General features: G+C 38.1%; 1 protein-coding gene across 1 annotated transcript in view; it reads right to left on the reverse strand.

Annotated features, from left to right (window-relative positions):
- Positions 1-11,363: 11,363 nt before the first annotated feature.
- Positions 11,364-20,536, reverse strand: part of LOC110493301 (metabotropic glutamate receptor 7) — a 358,957-nt gene continuing 349,784 nt past the window's right edge. Inside the window, exon 11 of the mRNA XM_036950952.2 lies at positions 11,364-13,181. Coding sequence (XP_036806847.2) covers positions 13,132-13,181 — 50 coding nt within the window. The 3' untranslated portion in view covers positions 11,364-13,131. The remainder of the gene's footprint in view (positions 13,182-20,536) is intronic.

Genomic DNA, 20,536 nt, shown 5'->3' on the forward strand with positions numbered 1-20,536 from the left:
TCTAATGAACTTATCCTCTGCAGCACAGGAAACTCTGGGTCTTCCTTTCCTGTGCCAGTCCTCATGAGAGCCAGTTTCTTCATAGTGCTTGATCAGTTTTGCGTCTGCAACTGAAGAAACATTCAAAGTTCTTGAAATTTTCCGGATTGACTGACCTTCATGTCTTAAAGTAATGATGGATTTTCGTTTATCTTCTGCTTATTTGAGTTGTTCTTGCCATAATATGGACTTGGTCTTTTACCAAATAGGGTTATCTTCTGTATACCACCGATACCTTGTCACAACACAACTGATTGGCTCAAACACATTAAGGTGGAAAGAAATTCCACCAATTAACTTTAAAAAAAATTGTTGCTACACAGTCCGGATTTTTTTTTTCTTCATCTCAATTGTTTTCATTCATTGTTAATTATGTAATAGTATGTAATAGTTCCTACTCTACTCAGGGAAGCCAGGCTTCCTCAAATATTTAGCCAGCATATCAATTACAATGGCAAATAAGAGACGGGATAGATGGGAATTCCCTGTCCTTTAACCAATATTTAACGAGAATCATGTTAAAAACAGGTTTAAACACTGTTTCCCATGCTTGTTCAATGAACCATAAACAATTAATGAATATGCACCTGTGGAACGGTTGTTAAGACATTAACAGCTTAAAGACGGTAGGCAAAGTAGGCAATTCCTCTCTAGTTTTCTTCCTAGGTTCTGGCCTTTCTAGTCACCATGCTTCTACACCTGCATTACTTGCTTTTTGCGGTTTTAGGCTGGGTTTCTCTACAGCACTTTGTGACATCAGCTGATGTAAGAAGGGCTTTATAAATACATTTGATTGATTTGATTGAATTAAGGTCACAGTTATGAAAACTTAGGACACTAAAGAGGCCTTTCTACTGACTCTGAAAAACACAAAAAAAAGATGCCCAGGGTCCCTGCTCATCTGCGTGAACATGCCTGAGGCATGCTGCAAGGAGGCATGAGGGCTGCAGATGTGGCCAGGGCAATAAATTGCAATGTCCGTACTGTGAGACAGCGCTACAGGGAGACTGATTGTCCTCGCAGTGGCAGACCACGTGTAACAACACCTGCACAGGATCGGTACATCCGAACATCACACCTGTGGGACAGGTACAGGATGGAAACAACAACTGCCCAAGTTACACCAGGAACGCACAATCCCTACATCAATCCCTACATCAGTGCTCAGACAGTCTGCAATAGGCTGAGAGACGCTGGACTGAGGGCTTGTAGACCTGTTGTAAGGCAGGTCCTCACCAGACATCACCGGCAACAACGTCTCGTATTGGTGCACACCCACCGTCGTTGGACCAGACAGGACTGGCTGATGAGACAGGAATTCACTGACGAGTCGCGGTTTTGTCTCACCAGGGGGGATTGGATTCGCTTTTATTGTCGAAGGAATGAGCGTTACACGAGGCTTGAATCGATTTGGACGTGGAGGGTTCGTCATGGTCTGGGGCGGTGTGTCACAGCAATATCGGAATGAGCTTCATTGCAGGCAATCTCAATGCTGTGCGTTACAGGGAAGACATCCTTCCTGCAGGCTCATCCTGACATGACCCTCCAGCATGAAAATGCCACCAGCCATACTGCTCGTTCTGTGCGTGATTTCCTGCAAGACAGGAATGTCAGTGTTCTGCCATGGCCAGCGAAGAGCCCGGATCTCAATACCATTGAGCACGTCTGGGAACTGTTGGATCGGAGGGTGAAGGCTAGGGCCATTCCCCCCAGAAATGTCTGGGAACTTGCAGGTGCCTCGGTGGAAAGGTGGGGTAACATCTCACAGCAAGAACTGGCAAATTTGGTGCAGTCCACGAGGAGGAGATATATTGGAGTACTTAATGCAGCTGGTGGCCACACCAGATACTGACTGTTACTTTAGATTTTGACCCCCCCTTTGCTCAGGGACACATTATTACATTTCTGTTAGCCACATATCTGTGGAACTTGTTCAGTTTGTGTCTCAGTTGTTGAATCTTGTTATGTTCAAACAAATATTTACACATGTTAAGTTTGCTGAAAATACATGCAGTTGACAGTGAGAGGACATTTTTTTTTTTAGGTTATTTGCCGTTGATAAAATTAATTCCCTGAAAGAGACAATGCACTGTGTAACAAAAAGCTATAGAGACAATGCTCTGTGTAACAAAACACTATAGAGACTGCACAGTTGCATAGTTGCAACATAAGCGGTTGTTAAATCGCTGAGACAAAAGTTCTACACACTTTGTCCCTATGGCACTTTGTTCCCCTCGTCTCTGCTGCTGCTTCCTTCTCCTGAAAGACGTGTTTCTGTCACTTCTTATTGACAAGCGAAATCCTCTCACTGGGCCCAAACTCTCTGCTTTCTGCTCATGGTGCATGCTGTCAGCAAAGTGTGGGTCTGGGTACTAATGCTACGCCAATCGCTGCCAGCTTGGACGCCGTTTTGTAATTCATGACGTGGCTCCTGCAACCGAGACGTTGTGTGAAAGCACTGCACTGTCAGAAAAAAAAGTGCTCAGTGAGAGTGTCCCAAATAACACATTTTTACTTATACAGCGCAATACCTTAGACCGGGGCCCATAGGTCTCTGTTCAAAACTAATGCACTATAGGGCAAAGAATTCCGCCAGGGACACTCTATTGCCATTATATCAGGACACTCCACTGTCAGTCCCCCTGGGGATATTAGTATATCAGGACACTCCACTGTCAGTCGCCCTGGGGATAATAGTATATCAGGACACTCCACTGTCAGTCCCCCTGGGGATAATAGTATATCAGGACACTCCACTGTCAGTCCCCCTGGGGATAATAGTATATCAGGACACTCCACTGTCAGTCCCCTGGGGATAACATTATGTTAGCATCAGGACACTCTACTTCCAGTCCCCTGGGGATAACATTATGTTAGCATCAAGACACTCCACTGCCAGTCCCCTGGGGATAACATTATGTTAGCATCAGGACACTCCACTGTCAGCCCCCTGGGGATAACATTACAATAGCATCAGGACACTCCACAGTCAGTCCCCTGGGGATAACATTATGATAGCATCAGGACACTCCACTGTCAGTCCCCTGGGGATAACATTATATTAGCATCAGGACACTCCACTGTCAGTCCCCTGGGGATAACATTATGTTAGCATCAGGACACTCCACTGTCAGTCCCCTGGGGATAACATTATGATAGCATCAGGACACTCCACTGTCAGTCCCCTGGGGAAAACATTATGATAGCATCAGGACACTCCACTGTCAGTCCCCTGGGGATAACATTATGTTAGCATCAGGACACTCTACTCCCAGTCCCCTGGGGATAACATTATGTTAGCATCAGGCCACTCTACTTCCAGTCCCCTGGGGATAACATTATATTAGCATCAGGACACTCTACTCCCAGTCCCCTGGGGATAACATTATATTAGCATCAGGACACTCTACTCCCAGTCCCCTGGGGATAATAGTATATCAGGACACTCCACTGCCAGTCCCCTGGGGATAACATTATATTAGCATCAGGACACTCCACTGCCAGTCCCCTGGGGATAACATTATGATAGCATCAGGACACTCCACTGTCAGTCCCCTGGGGATAACATTATATTAGCATCAGGACACTCCACTGTCAGTCCCCTGGGGATAACATTATGTTAGCATCAGGACACTCCACTGTCAGTCCCCTGGGGATAACATTATGATAGCATCAGGACACTCCACTGTCAGTCCCCTGGGGAAAACATTATGATAGCATCAGGACACTCCACTGTCAGTCCCCTGGGGATAACATTATGTTAGCATCAGGACACTCTACTCCCAGTCCCCTGGGGATAACATTATGTTAGCATCAGGCCACTCTACTTCCAGTCCCCTGGGGATAACATTATATTAGCATCAGGACACTCTACTCCCAGTCCCCTGGGGATAACATTATATTAGCATCAGGACACTCTACTCCCAGTCCCCTGGGGATAATAGTATATCAGGACACTCCACTGCCAGTCCCCTGGGGATAACATTATATTAGCATCAGGACACTCCACTGCCAGTCCCCTGGGGATAACATTATATTAGCATCAGGACACTCCACTGTCAGTCCCCTGGGGATAACATTATGTTAGCATCAGGACACTCTACTCCCAGTCCCCTGCGGATAATAGTATATCAGGACACTCCACTTCCTGTTTTTACTTTCCCTCCTCTTCGTTTGTCATCTGAGGATCCAGTGAGTCCAAAATGTGATTGTTTTGTGTTTCATATATATTTCCACACTGTGAGGTCGGAATAGAACTGTGAAATGGTGAGAATGATGATAATGTCCTTTTGGTGAAAGAGCTGTTTGAAAATAAAATCTCAGCCTGTTTTGGTGTGATGGAGTATTGCCATATTAGTTAATGAGACCAATAAGAAAGAGAATTCCAAACCTCTCTGCCAATAACAGCTAGTTTTCAGTTGTCCCCTTCGCACTCAGGTCACTCCCAGACAGTCCTAGCTAAATTTTAGCTTGATAAAATTGCTCTTTGCTAAGAAGCTACACTTAATTGCTGCTCAGATCTTGAGATAAAAAAAAAAAAAAGGTTGCATTGAACCTTTTAATGATCCCTGGATAGCAGAGAGAATACTCCGCACCAGACGACAGACCTCCCTAAGGAATGTATTGGAGGAAAAGGAAGTCCTATAGGATGCGGTTTGTGGCCATGGCGGGGTAAGACCAACCGAGACTAAACAGCTCTGCGGTGGAGTTTTGGGCAGTGCATAATTTTCATAAAAGTTATGATAGAAGAACCAAAGTTAAAAAAAAAAATTTTTGTAAGATTTTGCTTTTGAAAACGTTCTATAATAAATACCAAAGAAACTTCCATGAATAACTATAACGCCACTGTGCATACTTGAGATCTGTTGATATATTCCTATGCATTTTCAATATCTGTACCAAGATATTGAGCTATAATATTGAAGGTCACATACAATATCCCATATGCCACTGGCTACATCTTTAATGTAGTTAGTTATGCAGTTAGTTATGCAGTTAGTTATGTAGTTAGTTATGCAGTTAGTTATGTAGTTCTCAGCAGTTAGTTATGTAGTTAGTTATGTAGTTAGTTATGTAGTTAGTTATGCAGTTAGTTATGTAGTTAGTTATGTAGTTAGTTATGTAGTTAGTTATGCAGTTAGTTATGTAGTTCTCAGCAGTTAGTTATGTAGTTAGTTATGTAGTTAGTTATGTAGTTCTCAGCAGTTAGTTATGTAGTTAGTTATGCAGTTAGTTATGTAGTTAGTTATGTAGTTAGATATGCAGTTAGTTATGCAGTTAGTTATGTAGTTAGTTATGTAGTTAGTTATGCAGTTAGTTATGCAGTTAGTTATGTAGTTAGTTATGTAGTTAGTTATGTAGTTAGTTATGTGGTTAGTTATGCAGTTAGTTATGTGGTTAGTTATGTAGTTAGTTATGTGGTTAGTTATGCAGTTAGTTATGTAGTTAGTTATGTAGTTAGTTATGTGGTTAGTTATGCAGTTAGTTATGTAGTTAGTTATGCAGTTAGTTATGTAGTTAGTTATGTAGTTCTCAGCAGTTAGTTATGTAGTTAGTTATGCAGTTAGTTATGTAGTTAGTTATGTAGTTAGTTATGTAGTTAGTTATGTAGTTAGTTATGCAGTTAGTTATGTAGTTAGTTATGTAGTTAGTTATGTAGTTAGTTATGTAGTTAGTTATGTAGTTCTCAGCAGTTAGTTATGTAGTTAGTTATGTAGTTAGTTATGTAGTTAGTTATGTAGTTAGTTATGCAGTTAGTTATGTAGTTAGTTATGCAGTTAGTTATGTAGTTAGTTATGCAGTTAGTTATGTAGTTAGTTATGTAGTTCTCAGCAGTTAGTTATGTAGTTAGTTATGTAGTTAGTTATGTAGTTAGTTATGTAGTTAGTTATGTAGTTAGTTATGCAGTTAGTTATGTAGTTAGTTATATAGTTAGTTATGCAGTTAGTTATGTAGTTAGTTATGTAGTTAGTTATGTAGTTAGTTATGCAGTTAGTTATGCAGTTAGTTATGTAGTTAGTTATGCAGTTAGTTATGCAGTTAGGTATGTAGTTAGGTATGCAGTTAGTTATGTAGTTAGTTATGCAGTTAGTTATGTAGTTAGTTATGCAGTTAGTTATGTAGTTAGTTATGTAGTTCTCAGCAGTTAGTTATGTAGTTAGTTATGTAGTTAGTTATGTAGTTAGTTATGTAGTTAGTTATGTAGTTAGTTATGTAGTTAGTTTTGTAGTTAGTTATGCAGTTAGTTATGTAGTTAGTTATGTAGTTAGTTATGTAGTTAGATATGCAGTTAGTTATGCAGTTAGTTATGTAGTTAGTTATGCAGTTAGTTATGTAGTTAGATATGCAGTTAGTTATGTAGTTAGTTATGCAGTTAGTTATGCAGTTAGTTATGTAGTTAGTTATGTAGTTAGTTATGTAGTTAGTTATGCAGTTAGTTATGTAGTTAGTTATGTAGTTAGTTATGTAGTTAGTTATGCAGTTAGTTATGTAGTTCTCAGCAGTTAGTTATGTAGTTAGTTATGTAGTTAGTTATGTAGTTCTCAGCAGTTAGTTATGTAGTTAGTTATGCAGTTAGTTATGTAGTTAGTTATGTAGTTAGATATGCAGTTAGTTATGCAGTTAGTTATGTAGTTAGTTATGTAGTTAGTTATGCAGTTAGTTATGCAGTTAGTTATGTAGTTAGTTATGTAGTTAGTTATGTAGTTAGTTATGTGGTTAGTTATGCAGTTAGTTATGTGGTTAGTTATGTAGTTAGTTATGTGGTTAGTTATGCAGTTAGTTATGTAGTTAGTTATGTAGTTAGTTATGTGGTTAGTTATGCAGTTAGTTATGTAGTTAGTTATGCAGTTAGTTATGTAGTTAGTTATGTAGTTCTCAGCAGTTAGTTATGTAGTTAGTTATGTAGTTAGTTATGTAGTTAGTTATGTAGTTAGTTATGCAGTTAGTTATGTAGTTAGTTATGTAGTTAGTTATGTAGTTAGTTATGTAGTTAGTTTTACTGTTAGTTATGTAGTTAGTTATGTAGTTAGTTATGTAGTTAGTTATGTAGTTAGTTATGCAGTTAGTTATGTAGTTAGTTATGTAGTTAGTTATGTAGTTAGATATGCAGTTAGTTATGCAGTTAGTTATGTAGTTAGTTATGCAGTTAGTTATGTAGTTAGATATGCAGTTAGTTATGTAGTTAGTTATGCAGTTAGTTATGCAGTTAGTTATGTAGTTAGTTATGTAGTTAGTTATGTAGTTAGTTATGCAGTTAGTTATGTAGTTAGTTATGTAGTTAATTATGTAGTTAGTTATGTAGTTTGTTATGTAGTTAGTTATGTAGTTAGTTATGCAGTTAGTTATGCAGTTAGTTATGTAGTTAGTTATGTAGTTAGTTATGTAGTTAGTTATGCAGTTAGTTATGCAGTTAGTTATGCAGTTAGTTATGTAGTTCTCAGCAGTTAGTTATGTAGTTAGTTATGCAGTTAGTTATGTAGTTAGTTATGTAGTTAGTTATGTAGTTAGTTATGCAGTTAGTTATGTAGTTAGTTATGCAGTTAGTTATGTAGTTCTCAGCAGTTAGTTATGTAGTTAGTTTTGCAGTTAGTTATGTAGTTAGTTATGCAGTTAGTTATGCAGTTAGTTATGTAGTTCTCAGCAGTTAGTTATGTAGTTAGTTATGTAGTTAGTTATGTAGTTAGTTATGTAGTTAGTTATGTAGTTAGTTATGTAGTTAGTTATGTAGTTAGTTATGCAGTTAGTTATGCAGTTAGTTATGTAGTTAGTTATGTAGTTAGTTATGCAGTTAGTTATGTAGTTAGTTATGTAGTTAGTTATGTAGTTAGATATGCAGTTAGTTATGCAGTTAGTTATGTAGTTAGTTATGCAGTTAGTTATGTAGTTAGATATGCAGTTAGTTATGTAGTTAGTTATGCAGTTAGTTATGCAGTTAGTTATGTAGTTAGTTATGTAGTTAGTTATGTAGTTAGTTATGCAGTTAGTTATGTAGTTAGTTATGTAGTTAATTATGTAGTTAGTTATGTAGTTAGTTATGTAGTTAGTTATGTAGTTAGTTATGCAGTTAGTTATGCAGTTAGTTATGTAGTTAGTTATGTAGTTAGTTATGTAGTTAGTTATGTGGTTAGTTATGCAGTTAGTTATGTAGTTCTCAGCAGTTAGTTATGTAGTTAGTTATGCAGTTAGTTATGTAGTTAGTTATGTAGTTAGTTATGTAGTTAGTTATGCAGTTAGTTATGTAGTTAGTTATGCAGTTAGTTATGTAGTTCTCAGCAGTTAGTTATGTAGTTAGTTATGCAGTTAGTTATGTAGTTAGTTATGTAGTTAGTTATTTAGTTAGTTATGCAGTTAGTTATGTAGTTAGTTATGCAGTTAGTTATGTAGTTCTCAGCAGTTAGTTATGTAGTTAGTTATGCAGTTAGTTATGCAGTTAGTTATGTAGTTCTCAGCAGTTAGTTATGTAGTTAGTTATGTAGTTAGTTATGCAGTTAGTTATGCAGTTAGTTATGTAGTTAGTTATGTAGTTAGTTATGTAGTTAGTTATGTAGTTAGTTATGTGGTTAGTTATGCAGTTAGTTATGTGGTTAGTTATGTAGTTAGTTATGTGGTTAGTTATGCAGTTAGTTATGTAGTTAGTTATGTAGTTAGTTATGTGGTTAGTTATGCAGTTAGTTATGTAGTTAGTTATGCAGTTAGTTATGTAGTTAGTTATGTAGTTCTCAGCAGTTAGTTATGTAGTTAGTTATGTAGTTAGTTATGTAGTTAGTTATGTAGTTAGTTATGCAGTTAGTTATGTAGTTAGTTATGTAGTTAGTTATGTAGTTAGTTATGTAGTTAGTTATGCAGTTAGTTATGTAGTTAGTTATGTAGTTAGTTATGTAGTTAGTTATGTAGTTAGTTATGCAGTTAGTTATGTAGTTAGTTATGTAGTTAGTTATGTAGTTAGATATGCAGTTAGTTATGCAGTTAGTTATGTAGTTAGTTATGCAGTTAGTTATGTAGTTAGATATGCAGTTAGTTATGTAGTTAGTTATGCAGTTAGTTATGCAGTTAGTTATGTAGTTAGTTATGTAGTTAGTTATGTAGTTAGTTATGCAGTTAGTTATGTAGTTAGTTATGTAGTTAATTATGTAGTTAGTTATGTAGTTAGTTATGTAGTTAGTTATGTAGTTAGTTATGTAGTTAGTTATGCAGTTAGTTATGCAGTTAGTTATGTAGTTAGTTATGTAGTTAGTTATGCAGTTAGTTATGTAGTTAGTTATGCAGTTAGTTATGTAGTTCTCAGCAGTTAGTTATGTAGTTAGTTATGCAGTTAGTTATGTAGTTAGTTATGTAGTTAGTTATGTAGTTAGTTATGCAGTTAGTTATGTAGTTAGTTATGCAGTTAGTTATGTAGTTCTCAGCAGTTAGTTATGTAGTTAGTTATGCAGTTAGTTATGTAGTTAGTTATGCAGTTAGTTATGCAGTTAGTTATGTAGTTCTCAGCAGTTAGTTATGTAGTTAGTTATGTAGTTAGTTATGTAGTTAGTTATGCAGTTAGTTATGTAGTTAGTTATGTAGTTAGTTATGTAGTTAGTTATGTAGTTAGTTATGTAGTTAGTTATGCAGTTAGTTATGCAGTTAGTTATGTAGTTAGTTATGTAGTTAGTTATGCAGTTAGTTATGTAGTTAGTTATGTAGTTAGTTATGTAGTTAGATATGCAGTTAGTTATGCAGTTAGTTATGTAGTTAGTTATGCAGTTAGTTATGTAGTTAGATATGCAGTTAGTTATGTAGTTAGTTATGCAGTTAGTTATGTAGTTAGTTATGTAGTTAGTTATGTAGTTAGTTATGCAGTTAGTTATGTAGTTAGTTATGTAGTTAGTTATGTAGTTAGTTATGTAGTTAGTTATGTAGTTAGTTATGCAGTTAGTTATGTAGTTAGTTATGTAGTTAGTTATGCAGTTAGTTATGTAGTTAGTTATGCAGTTAGTTATGTAGTTCTCAGCAGTTAGTTATGTAGTTAGTTATGCAGTTAGTTATGTAGTTAGTTATGTAGTTAGTTATGTAGTTAGTTATGCAGTTAGTTATGTAGTTCTCAGCAGTTAGTTATGTAGTTAGTTATGCAGTTAGTTATGTAGTTAGTTATGCAGTTAGTTATGCAGTTAGTTATGTAGTTCTCAGCAGTTAGTTATGTAGTTAGTTATGTAGTTAGTTATGCAGTTAGTTATGTAGTTAGTTATGTAGTTAGTTATGTAGTTAGTTATGTAGTTAGTTATGTAGTTAGTTATGCAGTTAGTTATGCAGTTAGTTATGTAGTTAGTTATGCAGTTAGTTATGCAGTTAGTTATGTAGTTAGTTATGTAGTTAGTTATGTAGTTAGTTATGCAGTTAGTTATGTAGTTAGTTATGTAGTTAGTTATGTAGTTAGTTATGTAGTTAGTTATGAATGCAGTACAAACCATAGTCCGTAGATGGACACACATTATATGCATTATGACAATACAAATCTATTAAACTTTAATCTCAGACAAGATCAGACATCTGTCAGAGGAATACTATTTGATGCTTTGCTCCTCTCTGTATGGATTGCCCGAAACCGTGACAACGGGCAGCTAGCCATGAAGAGGGCACTAGGAAGGACGTAGCTGTTTCTCATTTCACATGTATACAGACCTATTCATTACACTGAAGAGAAACACAACTCATCTCACTATAATATACTGATGGTTGGTGGTTGGGACAGGTGTGAGGGCTGCCAAACAATTCTAAAGTAAAAAAACGAATTCCTGAAGTTATAACAAGCTTTGTGTCTTGTTTTTACCTTACGCCTTACATTATTCATTTTATTTGAAAGAGTATAGTACAACTTCATCTTCAGAAGCTTGATGTTCTCTTTCTTGTTTGTTTCATAAAAAATGTCTTTCCACTCCATTTTAGAAGCCTCACGCAACTCACTTCTACTATTCAGTTTGGAGAAATGATCCCTGAAGGTAAAACCTTACGTTTTATTCTGATATATATATATATATGCAGACCGGCACAGTAGTCGAGATACTTATGATGATAAACAATTACTTTTCAAGTCAGACAATCCACCCCTTGAGGCATTGTTAAACTAGACAGTGATAACGTTTATTCAGGTACCTATAGGTAAGAGATTGCATTGAGTCGCTGGTTGGATTGTGTGGAAGAATGGAATCACTTTCTCCATGACGGAATAAGGGGACAAACCCCTGTATGGGTAAAGAAGACGAAACACCTTCCTCCAAAACCTATTATGATTATTATTGATTATGAAGGTACTTTTGAATTGTCCTCAAAGAAATACAAGTACACTAAGCTGTTTTCAGGGAATAGAAAAGAAAGAAAAATAATACCAAATGGTTTTATTTCATGTTGATACATTCTCAGATAACACCACATAAAAGTTGCATGAGTGGTCAAACATATATATATATATATTTTTTTTTAAATCTCACACAACATTGGCACATAAGCAGCAAGGGCAACATGAATATACTTAGTACAAACAGTATAAAAACAGACTTGTTTTTTATTTTTTATTTTGTGTGTTTTGTTTTTAAATATATATATATATTCATGTTATTTTTCCCCACAATTGTTTTCCATAGTTGCAGGGCATTTAAGAAAAATCCAAGACGAAATTAAAGCCATATTCTACCTTCAGTGAGAAGATGTCAACCAACCAACCAAAAAAAAAGCAAAAAAGGATTATAATAACATGAATAATAATAGTCATCTTGTATGCCATTAAAAGCAAGGCTAGTGAATCACGTGTTGTGAAATCTCCATCTTTTTGTATTTTTATATATATATATTCTTTGACTTAATCTTAACATCAAACATAGCAGGCATGCATCGACAACTTCTACATGGGGGGGGGGAGAGAAACCGCTGTAAATCTGAAACCCACTGGAATCAGTCTAGTTTTTATATCAAGCTAATAAAGCCTTGACTGGACTGGGCGCTGGAGCTCTCTTTTAGTCACTTTAAAAACACACTCGATTGGTCAATGTACTGTACCTGTTCAACATACTGAAAACACAGTCGATGGTCAATGTTACTTTACCCGTTCAACATACTGAAAACACAGTCGATGGTCAATGTTACTTTACCCGTTCAACATACTGAAAACAGTCGAGGGTTTAATGTTACTGTACCTGTTCAACATACTGAAAACATGTCTGTAGAAAACTCCCCAAACACATATAAGGGAATGTAAAAATCAGATACCGTGCGTCTTTCTTGTCGACCGACATACAGCCAGAATCGAAAACGTGAAAAAATATTTGACATCTCAGAGACAAGAATATGGCTTTAATTGACTGTGCATCCAAACAGCAAAGAATAAATACATTGAGATCTTTAGAAAATCTACAACAAATGTAACGGATAGGCCAATAGAACCTCAAACTTTTTTTTCGACAGGAATTTTGGAAAACTTGCAATTTGGAAGGACATTAAAAGACAAGAAACAGCCCCGTGGCAGGTACAGGTAGGTCAATTAAAGGTAAGTCCTCCAGCACAGGTGTGTCCTCCAGCACAGGTGTGTCCTCCAGCACAGGTGAGTCCTCCAGGACAGGTGAGTCCTCCAGGACAGGTGTGTCCTCCTGCTGCAGCCAGCGTACCTGTAGAGACACACCTATAGGGAGTGGGGGGCCAGCTCTGAGGGGTCTGCAGAGACACACTCTAATCCTGAGGAGGAACACAGGTTTTTTGTCCAAACCAGTTCTATGCCTCTTTTTTTTCTCTCTCTGGAATCATTTAACAAAACAAATTATTTTGTAAATTATTTTGCTCCCAACAGAAATGTCCGTCTTGATTTTCCACCATGAAAAAAACATCAGTTAGCCAGACAGAATCCTCTGTTTGAAAGGAAAGCTCTAGAACCCAGAACCCACCCATTGTCACTGTGTTGTTCTGGAGTTCCAGGGTTCTGGGGGGTTCTGCAGGTTCCGGGGTGTGAGTGGGCAGTAAAGCAGCATGGACATAAACATAGTTTGGATTTCCTTTATGTTGCCAATTGGGCAGGAGGGGCAGGAGACCAAGCATCTCCAAACAGCCTGCCCTTCTCTCTGATGACGGCTGTTAGATCACAATGTCATTGTAGCTCACATACTTCTTCTTTGCTGCCGGACCTGGAGAGGAGATAAGAAAAATATGTTTTTCAAATACAGTAGATATAATGGTTCAGATATGTTCTTATTTCTTCATAGCCTGGGGCTATGTGTTTTATAGTATTGACTAGGGGTTATGTGTTATATAGTAGTGACTAGGGGCTATTTGTTTTATAGTATTGACTAGGGGTTATGTGTTTTACAGTATTGACTAGGGGTTATGTGTTTTATAGTATTGACTAGGGGTTATGTGTTTTATAGTATTGACTAGGGGTTATGTGTTATATAGTAGTGACTAGGGGCTATTTGTTTTATAGTATTGACTAGGGGTTATGTGTTTTACAGTATTGACTAGGGGTTATGTGTTTTATAGTATTGACTAGGGGTTATGTGTTTTATAGTATTGACTAGGGGTTATGTGTTTATAGTGACTAGGGGTTATGTGTTTTATAGTGAGTTGGGGTTGTGTGTTTTATAGTGACTAGGGGTTATGTGTTTTATAGTATTGTGACTAGGGGTTATGTGTTTTATAGTGAGTGGGGGCTATGTGTTTTATAGTATTGACTAGGGGTTATGTGTTTATAGTGACTAGGGGTTATGTGTTTTATAGTGAGTTGGGGTTGTGTGTTTTATAGTGACTAGGGGTTATGTGTTTTATAGTATTGACTAGGGGTTATGTGTTTTATAGTATTGACTAGGGGTTATGTGTTTATAGTGACTAGGGGTTATGTGTTTTATAGTATTGTGACTAGGGGTTATGTGTTTTATAGTGAGTGGGGGCTATGTGTTTTATAGTAGTGACTAGGGGTTATGTGTTTTATAGTGAGTGGGGGCTATGTGTTTTATAGTAGTGACTAGGGGTTATGTGTTTTATAGTAGTGACTAGGGGCTATGTGTTTTATACTGAGTGGGGGTTATGTGTTTTATAGTGAGTGGGGGTTATGTTTTTATAGTGAGTGGGGGTTATGTGTTTTATAGTGACTAGGGGTTATGTGTTTTATAGTGACTAGGGGTTATGTGTTTTACAGTATTGACTAGGGGATATTTGTTTTATAGTATTGACTAGGGGTTATGTGTTTTATAGTAGTGACTAGGGGTTATGTGTTTTATAGTAGTGACTAGGGGTTATGTGTTTTATAGTAGTGACTAGGGTTATGTGTTTTATAGTGAGTGGGGGTTATGTTTTTATAGTGAGTGGGGGTTATGTGTTTTATAGTGAGTGGGGGTTATGTGTTTTATAGTATTGTGACTAGGGGTTATGTGTTTTATAGTGAGTGGGGGATATTTGTTTTATAGTGACTAGGGGTTATGTGTTTTATAGTGACTAGGGGTTATGTGTTTTATAGTGAGTGGGGGTTATGTGTTTTATAGTGACTAGGGGTTATGTGTTTTATAGTGAGTGGGGGTTATGTGTTTTATAGTATTGTGACTAGGGGTTATGTGTTTTATAGTAGTGACTAGGGGTTATGTGTTTTATAGTGACTAGGGGTTATGTGTTTTATAGTAGTGACTAGGGGTTATGTGTTTTATAGTATTGACTAGGGGTTATGTGTTTTATAGTAGTGACTAGGGGTTATGTGTTTTATAGTGACTAGGGGTTATGTGTTTTATAGTAGTGACTAGGGGTTATGTGTTTTATAGTGAGTGGGGGCTATATGTTTTATAGTAGTGACTAGGGGTTATGTGTTTTATAGTATTGACTAGGGGTTATGTGTTATATAGTAGTGACTAGGGGTTATGTGTTTTATAGTGAGTGGGGGCTATATGTTTTATAGTAGTGACTAGGGGTTATGTGTTTTATAGTATTGACTAGGGGTTATGTGTTTTATAGTAGTGACTAGGGGTTATGTGTTTTATAGTGAGTGGGGGCTATATGTTTTATAGTAGTGACTAGGGGTTATGTGTTTTATAGTATTGACTAGGGGTTATGTGTTATATAGTAGTGACTAGGGGTTATGTGTTTTATAGTATTGACTAGGGGTTATGTGTTTTATAGTAGTGACTAGGGGTTATGTGTTTTATAGTGACTAGGGGTTATGTGTTTTATAGTGAGTGGGGGCTATGTGTTTTATAGTAGTGACTAGGGGTTATGTGTTTTATAGTGACTAGGGGTTATGTGTTTTATAGTGAGTGGGGGCTATGTGTTTTATAGTATTGACTAGGGGTTATGTGTTTTATAGTGAGTGGGGGCTATGTGTTTTATAGTATTGACTAGGGGTTATGTGTTTTATAGTAGTGACTAGGGGCTATGTGTTTTATAGTGACTAGGGGTTATGTGTTTTATAGTGAGTGGGGGCTATGTGTTTTATAGTATTGACTAGGGGTTATGTGTTTTATAGTGAGTGGGGGCTATGTGTTTTATAGTATTGACTAGAGGTTATGTGTTTTATAGTAGTGACTAGGGGTTATGTGTTTATAGTGACTAGGGGTTATGTGTTTTATAGTAGTGACTAGGGGCTATGTGTTTTATAGTGACTAGGGGTTATGTGTTTTATAGTGAGTGGGGGCTATGTGTTTTAGTTTTTATGAAGTCAAATACACAGTGTATTGTGTTGGCTAGGGATAAGGACGAGGGTACGTTACACAATGTGTTAGTACAGGATACATGCACAACAACAGCAGGATAGTGGTACATGCTTGAACAGCTGTAACTGCAGGGACAACGTTAACAGGGTAAACAACTCTTCATCTGACAATTGAGGTTTCTAACAGCGCCCTCCCTGTATGACTCACTACCTAGCATATAGAGACGTCACAAAGTCATCACACCTCTTGTCTTATTCCACATTGTGTTGTGTTACAACCTGAATTTAAAAATGATTCAATTTGAGATTTGTTGTTGTTGTTGTTGTCACCTGCCTACACACAACACAATAGCCTCAAAATGTCAAAGTGAAATCATGTTTTTACAAATTAATTACAACATGAAAAGCTGAAATGTCTTGAGTCATTAAGTGTTTAAACCCTTTGTTATGGCAAGCCTAAATACGTTCTGGACAAAAAAAAATGTATTTAAGAAATCACATAATAACTTGCATGGACTCACTCTGAGTGCAATAATAGTGTTAAACATAATTTTTTAATGACTACCTCATCTCTGAATCCCACACATACAATTATCCGTATGTTGAGCAGTGAATTTCAAACACATTTTTAACCTTTAACCTTTAACCTTTAACCGCCTTGCAAAGGAGGATTGATTGGTAGATGGGCAAAATCAAAAAAAAGCAGACATTTAATATCCCTTTGATGACGTTATTGATCACAATTTGGATGGTGGATCAATACACCCAGTCACTACAAAGATACAGGCGTCCTTCCTAACTCAGTGGATCAATACACCCAGTCACTACAAAAATACAGGCGTCCTTCCTAACTCAGTGTATCAATACACCCAGTCACTACAAAGATACAGGCGTCCTTCCTAACTCAGTGGATCAATACACCCAGTCACTACAAAGATACAGGCGTCCTTCCTAACTCAGTGTATCAATACACCCAGTCACTACAAAGATACAGGCGTCCTTCCTAACTCAGTGGATCAATACACCCAGTCACTACAAAAATACAGGCGTCCTTCCTAACTCAGTGTATCAATACACCCAGTCACTACAAAGATACAGGCGTCCTTCCTAACTCAGTGGATCAATACACCCAGTCACTACAAAGATACAGGCGTCCTTCCTAACTCAGTGTATCAATACACCCAGTCACTACAAAGATACAGGCGTCCTTCCTAACTCAGTGTATCAATACACCCAGTCACTACAAAGATACAGGCGTCCTTCCTAACTCAGTGTATCAATACACCCAGTCACTACAAAGATACAGGCGTCCTTCCTAACTCAGTGTATCAATACACCCAGTCACTACAAAGATACAGGCGTCCTTCCTAACTCAGTGTATAAATACACCCAGTCACTACAAAGATACAGGCGTCCTTCCTAACTCAGTGTATCAATACACCCAGTCACTACAAAGATACAGGCGTCCTTCCTAACTCAGTGTATCAATACACCCAGTCACTACAAAAATACAGGCGTCCTTCCTAACTCAGTGTATCAATACACCCAGTCACTACAAAGATACAGGCGTCCTTCCTAACTCAGTGTATCAATACACCCAGTCACTACAAAGATACAGGCGTCCTTCCTAACTCAGTGTATCAATACACCCAGTCACTACAAAGATACAGGCGTCCTTCCTAACTCAGTGTATCAATACACCCAGTCACTACAAAAATACAGGCGTCCTTCCTAACTCAGTGTATCAATACACCCAGTCACTACAAAGATACAGGCGTCCTTCCTAACTCAGTGTATCAATACACCCAGTCACTACAAAGATACAGGCGTCCTTCCTAACTCAGTGTATCAATACACCCAGTCACTACAAAGATACAGGCGTCCTTCCTAACTCAGTGTATCAATACACCCAGTCACTACAAAGATACAGGCGTCCTTCCTAACTCAGTGTATCAATACACCCAGTCACTACAAAAATACAGGCGTCCTTCCTAACTCAGTGTATCAATACACCCAGTCACTACAAAGATACAGGCGTCCTTCCTAACTCAGTGTATCAATACACCCAGTCACTACAAAGATACAGGCGTCCTTCCTAACTCAGTGTATCAATACACCCAGTCACTACAAAGATACAGGCGTCCTTCCTAACTCAGTGTATCAATACACCCAGTCACTACAAAGATACAGGCGTCCTTCCTAACTCAGTGTATCAATACACCCAGTCACTACAAAGATACAGGCGTCCTTCCTAACTCAGTGTATCAATACACCCAGTCACTACAAAGATACAGGCGTCCTTCCTAACTCAGTGTATCAATACACCCAGTCACTACAAAGATACAGGCGTCCTTCCTAACTCAGTGTATCAATACACCCAGTCACTACAAAGATACAGGAGTCCTTCCTAACTCAGTGTATCAATACACCCAGTCACTACAAAGATACAGGCGTCCTTCCTAACTCAGTGTATCAATACACCCAGTCACTACAAAGATACAGGCGTCCTTCCTAACTCAGTGGATCAATACACCCAGTCACTACAAAGATACAGGCGTCCTTCCTAACTCAGTGTATCAATACACCCAGTCACTACAAAAATACAGGCGTCCTTCCTAACTCAGTGTATCAATACACCCAGTCACTACAAAGATACAGGCGTCCTTCCTAACTCAGTGTATCAATACACCCAGTCACTACAAAAATACAGGCGTCCTTCCTAACTCAGTGTATCAATACACCCAGTCACTACAAAAATACAGGCGTCCTTCCTAACTCAGTGTATCAATACACCCAGTCACTACAAAGATACAGGCGTCCTTCCTAACTCAGTGTATCAATACACCCAGTCACTATAAAGATACAGGCGTCCTTCCTAACTCAGTGTATCAATACACCCAGTCACTACAAAGATACAGGCGTCCTTCCTAACTCAGTGTATCAATACACCCAGTCACTACAAAGATACAGGCGTCCTTCCTAACTCAGTGTATCAATACACCCAGTCACTATAAAGATACAGGCGTCCTTCCTAACTCAGTGTATCAATACACCCAGTCACTACAAAGATACAGGCGTCCTTCCTAACTCAGTGTATCAATACACCCAGTCACTACAAAGATACAGGCGTCCTTCCTAACTCAGTGTATCAATACACCCAGTCACTACAAAGATACAGGCGTCCTTCCTAACTCAGTGTATCAATACACCCAGTCACTACAAAGATACAGGAGTCCTTCCTAACTCAGTGTATCAATACACCCAGTCACTACAAAGATACAGGCGTCCTTCCTAACTCAGTGGATCAATACACCCAGTCACTACAAAGATACAGGCGTCCTTCCTAACTCAGTGTATCAATACACCCAGTCACTACAAAGATACAGGCGTCCTTCCTAACTCAGTGTATCAATACACCCAGTCACTACAAAGATACAGGCGTCCTTCCTAACTCAGTGTATCAATACACCCAGTCACTACAAAGATACAGGCGTCCTTCCTAACTCAGTGTATCAATACACCCAGTCACTACAAAGATACAGGCGTCCTTCCTAACTCAGTGTATCAATACACCCAGTCACTACAAAGATACAGGCGTCCTTCCTAACTCAGTGTATCAATACACCCAGTCACCACAAAGATACAGGCGTCCTTCCTAACTCAGTGTATCAATACACCCAGTCACTACAAAGATACAGGCGTCCTTCCTAACTCAGTGTATCAATACACCCAGTCACTACAAAGATACAGGAGTCCTTCCTAACTCAGTGTATCAATACACCCAGTCACTACAAAGATACAGGCGTCCTTCCTAACTCAGTGTATCAATACACCCAGTCACTACAAAGATACAGGAGTCCTTCCTAACTCAGTGTATCAATACACCCAGTCACTACAAAGATACAGGAGTCCTTCCTAACTCAGTGTATCAATACACCCAGTCACTACAAAGATACAGGAGTCCTTCCTAACTCAGTGTATCAATACACCCAGTCACTACAAAGATACAGGCGTCCTTCCTAACTCAGTGTATCAATACACCCAGTCACTACAAAGATACAGGCGTCCTTCCTAACTCAGTGTATCAATACACCCAGTCACTACAAAGATACAGGCGTCCTTCCTAACTCAGTGTATCAATACACCCAGTCACTACAAAGATACAGGCGTCCTTCCTAACTCAGTGTATCAATACACCCAGTCACTACAAAGATACAGGAGTCCTTCCTAACTCAGTGTATCAATACACCCAGTCACTACAAAAATACAGGCGTCCTTCCTAACTCAGTGTATCAATACACCCAGTCACTACAAAGATACAGGCGTCCTTCCTAACTCAGTGTATCAATACACCCAGTCACTACAAAGATACAGGCGTCCTTCCTAACTCAGTGTATCAATACACCCAGTCACTACAAAGATACAGGCGTCCTTCCTAACTCAGTGTATCAATACACCCAGTCACTACAAAAATACAGGCGTCCTTCCTAACTCAGTGTATCAATACACCCAGTCACTACAAAGATACAGGCGTCCTTCCTAACTCAGTGTATCAATACACCCAGTCACTACAAAGATACAGGCGTCCTTCCTAACTCAGTGTATCAATACACCCAGTCACTACAAAGATACAGGCGTCCTTCCTAACTCAGTGTATCAATACACCCAGTCACTACAAAGATACAGGCGTTCTTCCTAACTCAGTGTATCAATACACCCAGTCACTACAAAGATACAGGCGTCCTTCCTAACTCAGTGTATCAATACACCCAGTCACTACAAAGATACAGGCGTCCTTCCTAACTCAGTGTATCAATACACCCAGTCACTACAAAGATACAGGCGTCCTTC

This window comes from Oncorhynchus mykiss, chromosome 17 (assembly GCF_057628025.1).
Source record: "Oncorhynchus mykiss isolate SJ-2025 chromosome 17, ASM5762802v1, whole genome shotgun sequence".
NCBI lineage: Eukaryota > Metazoa > Chordata > Actinopteri > Salmoniformes > Salmonidae > Oncorhynchus > Oncorhynchus mykiss.